Source organism: Emydura macquarii, unplaced genomic scaffold (assembly GCF_026122565.2).
Source record: "Emydura macquarii macquarii isolate MOO-44397 ecotype Brisbane River unplaced genomic scaffold, CSIRO-AGI_Emac_v2 contig_3343, whole genome shotgun sequence".
Taxonomy (NCBI): domain Eukaryota; kingdom Metazoa; phylum Chordata; order Testudines; family Chelidae; genus Emydura; species Emydura macquarii.
In genome coordinates, this window is record NW_027133480.1 from 3348866 (window position 1) to 3362576 (window position 13711).

Below are 13711 nucleotides of genomic sequence, written 5' to 3' on the forward strand. Positions count from 1 at the left end.
CAACAGCTTGCTTCATTATGAATACAACATTAGTATAACATACGCAGAAGCACTAAACACCTTGTACAATACATTTGAAATGCATATTTATATCAAACTGAGAATATCCGATCTGTCCGTTCATTGTTTCACATATAAGTGACATAACCCCATTGTTTATCAGTGAGAATGTGTTTTAAAATACCCCTGTTTAACTTCAACTCTCCATATATGTGTGGCACCTTATACCCCACCACAAATATTATTTTATTTTCAGCATCCAACTCAATGGGTGGGTCCTCTAATTAGAGTTCACCCCAAAGGGGCTGAAATCCAATTGTAAATGCCCAGTAGAGAATTCCTCTGAGGCAAAGATCTCAGTAGTACAGCTGCACGGCAGCCAGATCATTTGCTTCGGTTCCCCTCCACCAAACTGCCGGGATGATGCAGAGCACAGCACTGCTTTGGCAATCCTCCACTAGTGCAGAGTGCATTCAGGGCCTTAAGCCAGTGGTGTAACTTCAAGCTGCCTTGCTGCAGCTTCAGGTTTTGTTGGGGCTGACCCTGCCCTGGAGAACCAGGGAGCCAGATGTAGCTTTCTGATGCTTTTCTCATGCTGCGCAGACCGAGGGTTCCCTGTCTTGCCATGCAGGCCATTGCTGGTTTGCTGTTAACCATTTATGGTAAGTGCCTGTGCCAAATAACACACACAGATTTATGCATTGTGAGAAGGGTAGTCACGCTTTCTTCAAAAAATATTACCAGTACCTATGTAAGCTTTCATACTATATTTTAGTATGTGTGTGCTGCATTATATTATATACTTGCAACTGCCAGTCATCATTGTCCTGCTTTGCTTGCAAAGAGAACCTAGAATTGAATGGTTGGCTGCTGTTTAACTAATCTGCCAGAAATCCAATTATCTAACCTTATTCGTCACATCAACAAGGGTTTAAATTGGCTCCACTTCCCCAGCAGACGTGTAAACCTATAATGTGTGGGAGGAATATAGATTTTTCACAGAACTGTAATGCTAGAACATGTGACCTATATTATTAACAGGCAACCCTCAGCAAATCTACTTTTATTTCAGTATCTGTTGTTCTTATCTGGTGAAAACAGTCTTAGACAGCATGACTGTATTTACCGTTACTGTACTTGCAGCCCTGAGAAAGGACAGGAGGTCAGTAAATTTGCTCTCTGTGTTTAATGAACAAAGTTATAAGTTCCCAAATTGTGATATGTGGAGATCTGGGCGGACGACTGATGCTGCCCATTTCCTCTCTCTCATCTTTTGAGTGCAACTCGAGCTAGGACACACCACAAAACAAGGAGCATAAAACTGCCACTAGCGTCCACGAGGCTTCCCCGTAGAAGACGCTACCTCCTTTTCTCCTCTGCTTCCTTCCCTGCCTCCCGTCCATCAACGCATTCCACACACCCAAGACCAGAGGGAATGTCGGAGCCAGAGGAAGATAGTAATAAGAATCACTTTGACTATGAGAGTCCCAATCCCAGTCACATAGTGCTGATGGGTCATGAAGCAGCAGCAGGACAGGAGGTGGTTCATGAGATGACCATCTTACTAAAAGATGGTCCATACCATGAAAAGTTTAGGCACCACTGGTCTACAAGCTTCTCTGCACTATCTCATTCCTCCCGCTCTCACCTCCCTTGAACCCACTTCCCATTAATTTTCTTGACCCTCTTTACACACACAAAGCTTTAGCTCTCATTCCCTGTGCCCATCCCATTGTTTTCCCCGTCACATCATTTCTGCTTGTCTACTTGATCTGCCTACTCCATGGGTTCTCAAACTGGGAGTCGTGATCCCTTGGGGGTCACGAGGTTATTATGGGGGCGGTTACGAGTTATCAGCTTCTGTGCATGCCAGTAAGGATGGCATGGCATGGGAGGGGGTCATCACTTTTGTTGGGGGGTCATCACAGTCTGAAATAGTTTCAAAGGGGGTCCCAGCAAAAAAGGTTTGAGAACCCTTGCCTACTCTAACTCCTGTCAGATCTCTCACAAGTTGAGAATAAGAGTCATATTGGGAATAGGGTAATGAGAGGTGGGAGAAGGAACACTTGGGAGTGAATTCTGAAGATCAGTGAGGGTTTCCATCAGGGGTGAGGTAGGCAGGTACCATGTGCAAGACAGGAATCACATCCAGACCTGCTGCTAGAAATCTTCTGTGAAATTGCATATAAACACCTCAGAGGGACCTGCAAACAACTAAGAAAAGAACCAATTCTTAGAATTTTTTCATCAGAGAGCTAGCTAGTTTCTAAGGGTTAAAATAGTATACTTATGTATAATTAATGTATAATTAATGTAATTAATAGTATAATTAATGTTAGGTGAACTAGTCTGGATTAAAATAAAAACAGACTTGTAGCTTCATCCAAAACATGAACTGAACAAAACAGGAAACTTTTTTGAGGCATTAGTTCAATTTAATTTTTTTGGTTTTTATCAATCTTTGCACCTTTCTGTGCTGCTTGATGTGGGCCAGACCAGAAGCAAACATAATGTATTGACAAACGTGGACTTTCCATTTAGATTTACACTATGGAGATTTCTCTAGAAAAAGCTTGATCATGTGAGATTTCCAAACCAGACTTCAGCAAGTAGCATTCTTGGGTACTTACTTAGCTGAACCAGTATTCTTAACCTTTTGTGCTTCATCTGTTGCTAATGATGATTAATTTTCCAATTCCTGTGATCATGTTAAAAGTTTGACGTGGAAATAATAGTGTTACAGTAATGCTATATCCTCTTTCCATTTTAAAAATATATAAATTATCTAATGTATAGTGTACAAAATAATCAATTAAAACACACAAGGAGCCTTGCTATGTAAAATCTGATTTGATTTCTATTTACTTTTATTAGTTAGTAAGCTATCTGAATTTCAATTTAACAGTCTGATCTTCCTAGCTAAGGAAACATAGTTGTACAAATGCAGCAGTAAATTTGTATAGCACCTTTCATGAAGCCACATCTCAAGGCATTTCACAGAGTCATAAGCAAAATATTAAACTTAGATTCACTGCTGGGTTCCACATCAATAAACCACAAATGTATATAAAAAGCACCATTTCATTTAATTAACTTGGACAGTTTGATAATGTTAAGAGGTTAAAGAGTGATTTGATGATCAATATAAGAAATTAGTGTAAAGTTTTCAAAATACGAAAAATATAGGGACAAGACTCTATGGTACAGGTAGCAACTTGGTAGCAGAATTTTATTCCATCCTGAGCACCCACATAACTTTAGTCAGATCCAAAAAACAGGGTATTACAGTGATGTCTCTGCGCATAAGATAAAAGATTCATAGTTTGGGTCCAAGTCAGAACAGAATGTCACCCAAATGTAAATGTTTGTTTAAACTATAGGGCCTATCATTCAGCCCTGAATCATGTGATTAAAGGCAGCAGGAATGGAACCTGCAAAAAATCTACAAAAATTACTTGGAAATTTCAGTCAAACAGGCTCTTTAATTCCCAAGCTGGCCCAAATACTGCAAAATAGCCTTTCTTAGTAGTATTTGGACTCTATGCTTCTTCTCCTGGCTCGAGACAGGAAGAACAGAGTCAAATCCAAATATTACCACCACCATCGGTTTAAAAAAAAAAATTAACAGAACTTTTGGCAATTACTGTGTTGTTTTGGATGAAGGACTGAATGAGGTTCTCCTTTTATCACAACTCCAAAGAGATACTAACTGCATAGTTTGGGTCAGGATTTCAGCATTCCTGAGATTTGGTGTTTGGATAAGATTCATCTTTAATCCACACTGATTCAAATGACCCTTATTAAAATCCAAATTTGGGATTATAATAGAATAAAAGATAATTTTAATGTTCAACAGACCTAGTACGTAGAATTAACATATTCACTACGAGAAAAATGAATCATTAACAGATATATAAGGAATTAGTCAAAAATAACTATTGCCTGTTTTTTTCAAATAGTTGTCATAGTTCTTGTGAAATAATATCAAAGGAGCGAGCCTTATCTGTAAAATAAAACGAGACAATGTCTTCGCTGTCCCCACAAAAATACCCCAAAATGCTAAGTATGAGGAAATTAGACATCCATTTCTGCACTTTAATTTTGAACAAAAGAAATAGGAAGGTTCACCATAATATCAAGTAGCTGACTGTCATTGGTGTAAGCATGAAAGTTCTAACAGGTATGTTATGATATTAAAGCTAGGAGACGCATATAAATACTGAAAAAATAACGGTCTAAGAAAAGAATCCCACAGCACGTCTGTCTCATATCCATGGAAATTGGAAGCCCATTTGACATGAGGTAGCTATAACCCAACAGATAGGCAGACATATCACATAAGAACATAAGAATGGCCATATTGGGTCAAACCAATGATTCATCCAACCCAGTAAACTGTCTTTAGATGGTGGCCAATGGCAGATGCTTCAAAGGGAATGAACAAAACAGTGCAATCATCAAGTGATCCATCCCCCGTTATCCCAGCATCTGGCAGTCAGAGGCTTAGGGACACCCAGAGCATGGGGTTGCATTCCTGACCATCTTGGCTGATAACTATGGATTGACCTATTATCCATGACCTTATCTTTTTTGAACCCAGATATACTTTTGGTCTTCACAACAACCCTTGGCAATGAGTTCCAAAGATTGACTGTGCATTGTGTGAAGAAGTACTTCCTTTTGTTTGTTTTAAACCTTCTGCTTATTAATTTCATTGGGTGGACTCCTGGTTCTTGTGTTAAGTGAAGGAGTAAATAACACTTCCTTATTCACTGTCTCCAAACCATTTATGATTTTACAGGCCTCTCTCATATCCACCCTTGGTCATCTCTTTTCCAAGCTGAACAGTCCCAGTTTTTTAAATTTCTCCTCATATGGAAGCTGTTCCATACCCTTAATCATTTTTGTGATTTGGGTGTACCATGGATTTATATAGTGGCATTATGATATTTACTGTCTTATCGTCTGTCCCTTTCCTAATGATTCCCAACATTCTGTTAGCTTTTTTGACTGTTGCTGCACATGAAGTGGATGTTTTGAGAGAGCTATCCACAGTGACTCCAATATCTCTTTCTTGAGTGGTACAGCTAATTTAGACACGATCATTTTGTCTGCATAGTTGGGATTACGTTTTCCAATATGCATTATTTTGCATTTATTGAATTTCATCTGCCATTTTATTGCCCAGCCACCTACTTTGGGAGATCCCTTTGTAACTCTTCACAGTTTGCTTTGGACTTAACTATCTTGAATAATTTTGTATTGTCTGCAAACTTTGGCACCTCACTGTTTATCTCTTTTTCCAGATCATTCATGAATATGTTGACCAGCACTGGTCCCAATACAGATCTCTGGAGGATGCTACTATTTACCTCTCTCCATTGTGAAAACTGACCATTTATTCCTATCCTTTGTTTCCTCTCTCTTAACCAGTTACTGATCTGTGAGGGATTTTCCCTCTTATCCCATGATTGCTTACTTTGCTTAAGAGCCTTTGGTGAGGGACCTTGCCAAAGGCTTTCTGAAAGTCTAAGTACACTATCATCCTTGTCCACATATTTGTTGATCGTCTCAAAGAATTCTAATAGATTGGTGAGTCATGATTTCCCTTTACAAAATCCATGTTGACTCTTCCTCAACCAGTTGTGTTCAATTGTGTGTCTACTAATTCTGTTCTTTACTGTAGTTTCAACCAATTTGCCTTGTACTGAAGTTAGGAATACTAGCCTGTAATTGCCAGGATTGCCTGACGTTTTCTTTAAAAACTGCCATCGCATTAGCAATCCTCCAGTCATTTGGTACAAAGGCTGATTTAAGTGATAGGTTACATACCACAGTTAGTAGATTATCAGTTTCATATCTGAATTCCTTAAGAACTGTTGGGTAAATGCCATCTGGTCTTGCTGACTTATTTCTGTTTAATTTTTCATTTTGTTCCAAAATAACACCTCAATCTGGATCAATTCCTCAGATTTGTCACCTAACAAGAATTGCTTAGGAATGGGAATCTCCCTCAGATCCTCTGCAGTGAAGACCAATGCAAATAATTCATTTAGCTTCTCCACAATAGCCTCATCTTCCTTGATTGCTCCTTTAGCACCTTGATCGTCTAGTGGCCCCACTGGTTGTTTTGCAGGCTTCCTGCTTCTGAGGAACTTAAAAAAAATTGCACTTAATTTTTCAGTCTTTTGCTAGTTGTTCTTCAAATTCTTTTTTGTTCTTCCTAATTATATTTTTACACTTGACTTGCCAGAGTTTATGCTTCTTTCTATTTTCCTCAGTAGGATTTGACTTCCAGTTTTTTAAAAATGTCTTTTTGCCTCTAACCACCTCTTTTTCTTTGTTGTTTAGCCATGGTGGCATATTTTTGGTCCTCTTACTATTTTTTTTTATTTGGGGTATACATTTAATTTGAGCCTCTATTACGGTGTTTTTAAAAAAGTTTCCATGCAACTTGCAGGCATTTCCTTGTAATTTCTATTCAACTAGCTTCCTCATTTTTTTGTAGTTCCACTTTCTGAAGTTGAATCCTATTGTGGTTGGTTTCTTTGGTATTACCACCCAAAGCATGTTAAATTTCATTTTATTATGGTAGCTATTACTGTGCAGTTCAGCAATATTCACTTCTTGGACCAGATCCTGTGCTCCACTTAAGACTAAATCAAGAATTGCTTCTCCCCTTATGTGAGGACTGTATAATAAATTAATGCATAATACATGTGATTGCTAACACAAAATTACTGATGCAAATAAAGCATCTCTAGCTAGTGTTCTGTTTTGAAGAAGGGTAATTGGGTAGGGACTAGAAGGGAAGAGGGAAGACTCATTCAATTCTAAAAGTTGACAATAAATTGCAATATCAATGAGGCAGCAACACTGGCATTTTTATATACAGTTGTCTGTGGTTGTTTGTCTGCCAATGAACTTCAGACTTAAAACTTATCTCTAAAGAGTGCATTCCACCTTTGATTTGAGCATCTAAAATATTTTAAAACCATAATCGATTACTGAACCCTGATGTCACCTCTGGTCCACTATGTAAGTTTTAATATACTCATCTATACATGAACAAAGAGAGGCACAACAAGTTTATGGCTTGTCCAAGATCTTACAGTGCTACGGTGATATGGGTGACTACACGCTCCCCCTGTCACCAACACCACAAACTCAACCCTCTTCCCAAAAGGCTCTAGGACTTTGTCCTGCAACTCACCTTAAGGGGCATTCTAGGGATAAAGGTATCAGTGGCATTTAACACTCCCCTGAGTTCTGATTTCTTTGAAGGACAGCTGATTGGCCCATACAAAGACCTCAGGAAATGGGGTAAAATAGTAAAGGTCACTGAACACCAAAATCACCTTGTGGTAAGTGATTGGTCCTAAGTCCATCTGTGAAGATGGATGTTGTAAGGGTATAGTGAAGGAAGGGGCTGGAGCCATTAGGAGTTCTCATTAAGGTTGATGTTAACCTTAGTACAAAATTAATGTGAACCCTTGTTTGTCTCTTTATTTGAGCTTATTTCCTAGTTGCAGCTAACTGAGATATTCATTTGGCAAATATGAATTCACAAAGTTAATGATATTTAAGGCAACTTGACAGTACTAAAAAAAAAAACCCTATCTTCACCATCTGATCTTCATTCTTTGGCAAAAGGAAGTCATTAACCAGTGCTACCTGTTTAGGCTCTCCATACTGTTCTCAGGCCAGAAAACAGATTTATTCATATGGTTAAAAAGGTTTGAGGATGCCAAATATTGTGGGCATATTTTCCCTTCAGATGTCACAGTTGTATTTTCCAAAAATGGTAGACTAAACAGGGAGATAATTCGATAGATGGTTTGGAAATTCATGACTCACCAATCTATTAGAATTCTTAGAGGGGACCAACAAATATGTGGACAAAGGATGGTTTCTTGAATCAGATCTAGCAACCATTTTAAAATGAAGTTGATGTCTTGACCATCTCCAAGAAAGAGTTAACAATAACTTCTAGTAGTGGTCCCAACACTACCCTGCTGGCTTTCACCAACCAGGGAAAGGATATGGATCTAAATCATAGGTCATAATAAGTACATTCCCCAAATCACCAGATACAACCCCCATGAGTATCATGAACTGAAACTTAAACACCACAGACTCAGCACTTGCTCCCTTAAGATAAATTCCACCACTCTAGAGGTAGATTGCTCAGTCTGAATCTGAGCAATTTTAATGCAAAATAATGTGAAAAATTTTCACTGCAAGAAACACTTGATTAACATCAGAAGCAGTCTCCCTGAACAATTAGTATAGGCAATGCCAGGATATCATCCTTAATCAAATCATGGATGGCAACAGTTTTATAAGCCTTGAATTTATCAACATCAAGCAAATAGGGCTACCATTGACACCCTTATTCTTTTAGGAAAAGACCCTGAAACTAATATTAAATAATGTACTCTCAGCATGTACCTGCTATTTGATCTAAACCAATTTAGATCTAAATTTCTTACAACTAATTTCCTTCCAAGCTCCACAGCAAGGATCAAGGAAACCAGCCCTTCCACAATCATTCCTTTTCACCACTACCGTAACCCTAGCATACATCAGCATTGTTCAGGCCACTCAGTCAACCTAGAGTGAGCATCTGAGGGATGTGCCACTGCAACTGGATACCCCGACTGTGATGTTAGGATCTACAGAAGGAGCAAGAACTTATAGGAATTTGCATTTAGGTGTAATGTGATTTGAGTAATCTTGATGTCAACAAAACGTCTGAGATCCTGTATGTCAAGTGTAATCCTCCTCTTCATATGAGTAATCTCAAACAAATAGGTAAAGCACTCAGAGGGCTGGTACTGGCAGCAAGTGTCATTTCTTCAGATAGGTGGTGAAAGACCATTCATTTTTTGTGCCTCATTAGACAACATGAGCTTAGTGACTTCTGTTTTACTGATTTAAGATTGTAGTACTTTAAAATATTACTGGACTTGTCCTATTACAGAGTTGGGCTTCATAGTTTGTATTTCCTTTTTAGAAGTGTTGGATTGCATTATCCTTTCTTCTCTCATTTTCATTTCATTTCTGGAATAATACATTCAATATATTGTTCCAGAAATAATACAGTGAATGTATTTTCAATACAAGAGTCACCTTGTTTCAGCTGGGGCACAGAAAGGGAAATTGAAAATTGTCTTCAACTTGTGTTTTAATTGGTTTTCATGGGCTTTTCATTTTGTACTATCTGGCCAAACAGAGCATTTAAAATGGTTTAATATGCAGAATATCTTAGGTACTCAGATTATTTTTATTACTGTATACATTGTATATTTATAGGTGGCACTGCTAGAGCCATCTATAGTTAAGGTTGCCGGACACATCTCATTATAAACCCCAGTTTTCAGTTGCTTATAATTTTACCAAACTTTAACCATTTAGACTGAAGTTTTCCAGATCTGGGTGTCTACCTCAAGCTGTTTTTTGTTTGTTTCATTTTTAAAGCTTCAGCAAAAATGATTCAAAGAACGAGATTGGGAAACATATGTCATTTTTCCCATGTTTTTAAAAAATAAATCCTACAACCATTGTATTGAGAAGCACTAGAGCTACATGCTTTGGCACATGGGTTTGATATTTGGCTGAGGGGTTGCCTTGGAGTCAGGGATGTGTCTTTTACTGTTCCTGAAAAAGTTGCCTATATTTGGCCCTGTTTATAAACTTTTGGAAAAAAGCTGTTTCAGGTGTGTGAGGGGCCATGAAAGGCTGCTAATGGGAGGCAGCCACACACATCCACTTTTTTGCCCATTAAAGGATGCTTCTTCTCACCATCTCTTCCTGTAGTTTTTCCCTGGTAAGCGCTGACATCATTTGATCCCTCCCATATTGGTCTCTCACAGATCATGTGCGTGTTGCAATTATTTAATTACTGAATGATTCCTGTAGATGTAAGTTGATCTTTGTCCTTATGCAAAAAGTTATCCTGATTACTATATATGGGAACAGGAAGCAGTTTCCCTTCATGGCAGATTCATTATGTTTTGGGTCTAGGACATTTAATGAGGAAAATTTGTCCAGAGATTTAGATTTCATCTAAATCTTTTGCAAATGGTCTCTGTTTAATACTTGTTTAAAGTTATACTTGTTTCTGTCTCATTTTTCTTGTCTCTTGTGGTAGAGGCTTCTGTGTTTGCTTACTTATTTGTAATATATGTGTCATTGCGGTAGTAGAGTCTTAGGACTGAATTCTCAGTTACGTTAAGGCCCCCTTACCCTGCTCTGGCAGTATAAACAGGGCTTACAGTAGATGCAAATGTAATTGAGTCCCATTTTAAGGCCTCTGTACGATGCAAGAGTGACATAAGTGAGCCATGGTTTAATTGAGAATTAAGTTATTGATGAATGGATAGTTTAAGTGAGACTAAGAATTGCAGGCTGAAGACAAGTAATTCTTTTTCATCCAAATATATTATTGTGTACTCGTCTATTAAAGAGATGCAAAGTGTAAGGAGAAAATACATCTCTTTACATTTCAAACATTTGAGTACCTTTTGGTTCTTGTGAAAGGTATTGGATGGAGCGTCTTGGAGAATGAAGTCTTTCATTTATTCACAGAATAGATACAGCATGGGCAAATGGCAATGAAAGTTTCAAGACACTGCTCTACCAATGTGCTCCCACTCTGACCTAATGGGACTACCTCCAGCTGTGATAGGGTAGTTGAGTGTCATTGGCCCATTCAGTTCTGGCCCCTGCTGTTTTTTGCCCATCTGCCAATTGATACTATATAGAATATATGTTTGTGATGTGGATATTGTGCACACACGGTATTATAAGACCACATCACTCATTCCATGTATGGTAGGCTGCCAGTCGCCAATCCTAAGGAAACAACTTCAGGTTATTACCAACCTGGACCAGATTCAAAATGGCATGGCAACTAGAGGCAAAAGGCTCTGTACTACATTAAAAATCCATGGAACTAGCCAATCCACTATTAAAATATTTAATACATCTCTGAGTGTGTACTCTTATTACATGCAAATATTAATCTTAACCCGTTCAAAAGAACTCTTTCCTTCTGGAGTGACATTGAAACTATCTGTTAAGTATGTTACAGTATGAGCCAATATCTCTAGTCTAAAAAGAGATGTTAGCATGTTAATCCAGTTGGGTGATCCAATTGGTTAAACAGCCTTAGGTGTTTTATCAGTAAACAGGGCTTTCAAAACACTTGTACTTGTTGATATTATAATTATTTCAGGGGACATTGTGTGTCCCGCTTTGAATGCTCTTTCCCCCCTCCTCCATTCCTGTCATCAGCCACCTTATTTAGATTTTCCTAATGCATATATTTAAGCTTAATTTGACAACATGACCAATGGTTTTCTCAAATGAAAAAACCTTATAGGATAGTAGATCATAATGGATATTCTAATATCAGAGATTGCAGACTCAAAATCAATCAGGCTTAAAAACAATGGTTAAACATCTCATAGAGATATCCAACCAATCTATGAGCCATGAATGGTACAGTAATAAAATGAAATATTTGCCATACTGGTTATTTATGCTCGCTCTGTTTATTATAGTTTGAAAATGAGATCATCACTAAACTGGATCATGAAGTGGAAGGAGGCAGAGGAGATGAACAGTACAAAGTGTTATTTGACAAAATGTAAGTGTTGATTAGCAGAGGAATTTATGTTAGAATATATTTGGACTACAATTAACTTTGTACTCCAGAAATAATTAAAATCTGTTAATGGTGCAAAATATTTAAAATTGCACCTTAGTCTAGTTCCTCTTCCCGAGTGCAATTAACAAGAAGTGTGTAATTATTTTTCAGTCTCTTGGAGCACTGCAGAAAACACAAATATCTTGCCAAAAGTGGAGAAACTTTTGTCAAACTTGTTGTCCGTCTGATGGAGAGACTGCTGGATTACAGAACTATAATGCATGATGAAAACAAAGAAAATCGCATGAGCTGCACTGTCAATGTACTGGTGAGTGAGAAGAAATGAGTTGGCTAAATTTAGAATGGGTACTGAATTTTTAATTTTAACAGCAAGCTTCTGTTTGTTCTAAATGAAAGGTCTTATGATTTTCACCTAGCTGTTAGAAGTAAGGCTCATCACATCTAATTTTTTATTATTTTTAAGGGAAAATTTAGGAAGGGAGTATTGTGGTCATCCTCAGCTCCTGTCAGTACCATCTGTATAGCAAACCATCATTTGTATAATCAGATACCAGGACTGTCACCTGTGTGTTGCTCTGAAACCTAAAATATCTGTTGTCAGTGTAAAGTGATAGAAAAAGCTACAAGAATGGTTGAGAGCTCTTTTGGTTCAGAATATCACTGGGTTCAATCATCACTGGGTTTCATGGTCTGATACAACCTAGTTTTTAAGTTATCAGCCATTTTGACTTTCTGAAATACACCCAAGTGGGTACAGCTACAGAAAGGCATGGCTATGCTATGCCAAGAGTCCTAGGCCATTGTGATATCAGAGATAACTCAACCAATCATCCTTTACAATCAGCCTTATTCTGCAGCTGATTTGCATGTAACAATTTCATTGGTTGTGTGAGGGAGACTGCACAGATGGTGGATTACTTGGCCCACTTGTCATACCCGTGTGACTGAATGGCACAGCATATGGATCTGTCAATTTAGAAATGAGAATTTGCATTAGAGTTTGCTTTTCTAGTGTCTATACAGCAGAGACTGAACACTTTGTAATCTGAGGAGGAGAGAACTCTTGAAGTTGCCACTGACCAGTGATCTAAGGAATGACACTTAGGGCTTGTTCACACTTACCCGGAAATTCGGCGGCAGTCGACAGGTGTTACGCAAACTACGCAGAGTAGTTTACATAACTGACGTCAACTGCTCAGCTTCCCTTCTGCGCGCTGTTCACATTGCGCTACGCTAGTTGAGGGGGTAGACTTATTCAGTCGACCCCCTCATCAGTTGAGTGGGTCTCACTGACTGCTCAATCGATCATGAAAGATCGATCTGGCGGCAGCGAATTTGCCTCCACCAGTGTAAACATAGCCTTAGATTGCTTGTAGAAGAGGCAGCATACCCTTCTGAGTAGAATTAGAGTGACAAGAGTCTGCCTGTTGGTAACTGACAAAAAAAAATAAAGAAGTATTTGTGCGTGCTTTTAAGAAGATATAAAGCAAGTTATAGTAATTTATAAAACTGGAAAAGTTTAGTAGGAAAGAGAGATTTATTTTTCCTTCCCTTCTTTATAATCTTGTTGTTTTTATATGCTTGTTGTTTTTCCTTTAATGTCAACTCTGAGAATCCTTCTTAGTAAAACTTGTGATATCAGCTATATGGCAATCTAATACAGTGTGTCTCTCTAAACACATCTTTTCTTTCAGTTAATCTCCTTTTCTTCATTTATGTAGAGAAAAATTTTGTAATAGTGTCTTCTGTTGCTGAATTTTTGTCATACTGGATGTTATCGCAATATTTCAAATATTTGCATATGGTAAATTTTGTGGGGGATTTATTGTCATTGAGCCAAATTGCCCACAGATATTCACACACACAAACTCCCATTGAAGTCATTGGGAGATGCCTGAAAACATCTCAGGGCAGTACTTGGCTCATAGATTTTAAATCATATTTAATGATATAGTTTCATTTTAAAGATATATTCAGCCTTTGGGTTTAACATAATCTTTTTATCCTTCTCAGTGTGCCTAGAGCGAAATTCATCCC

At 38.0% G+C, this 13711-nt stretch overlaps 1 protein-coding gene across 3 annotated transcripts in view; it reads left to right on the plus strand.

Annotated features, from left to right (window-relative positions):
- DOCK1 (dedicator of cytokinesis 1) overlaps positions 1-13711 on the plus strand; it is a 525973-nt gene that overhangs the window by 417441 nt on the left and 94821 nt on the right. For all 3 annotated transcript variants that reach the window (XM_067533435.1, XM_067533436.1, XM_067533437.1), the window contains exons 34-35: positions 11568-11653; positions 11825-11981. In XM_067533435.1, coding sequence (XP_067389536.1) covers positions 11568-11653; positions 11825-11981 — 243 coding nt within the window. The remainder of the gene's footprint in view (positions 1-11567; positions 11654-11824; positions 11982-13711) is intronic.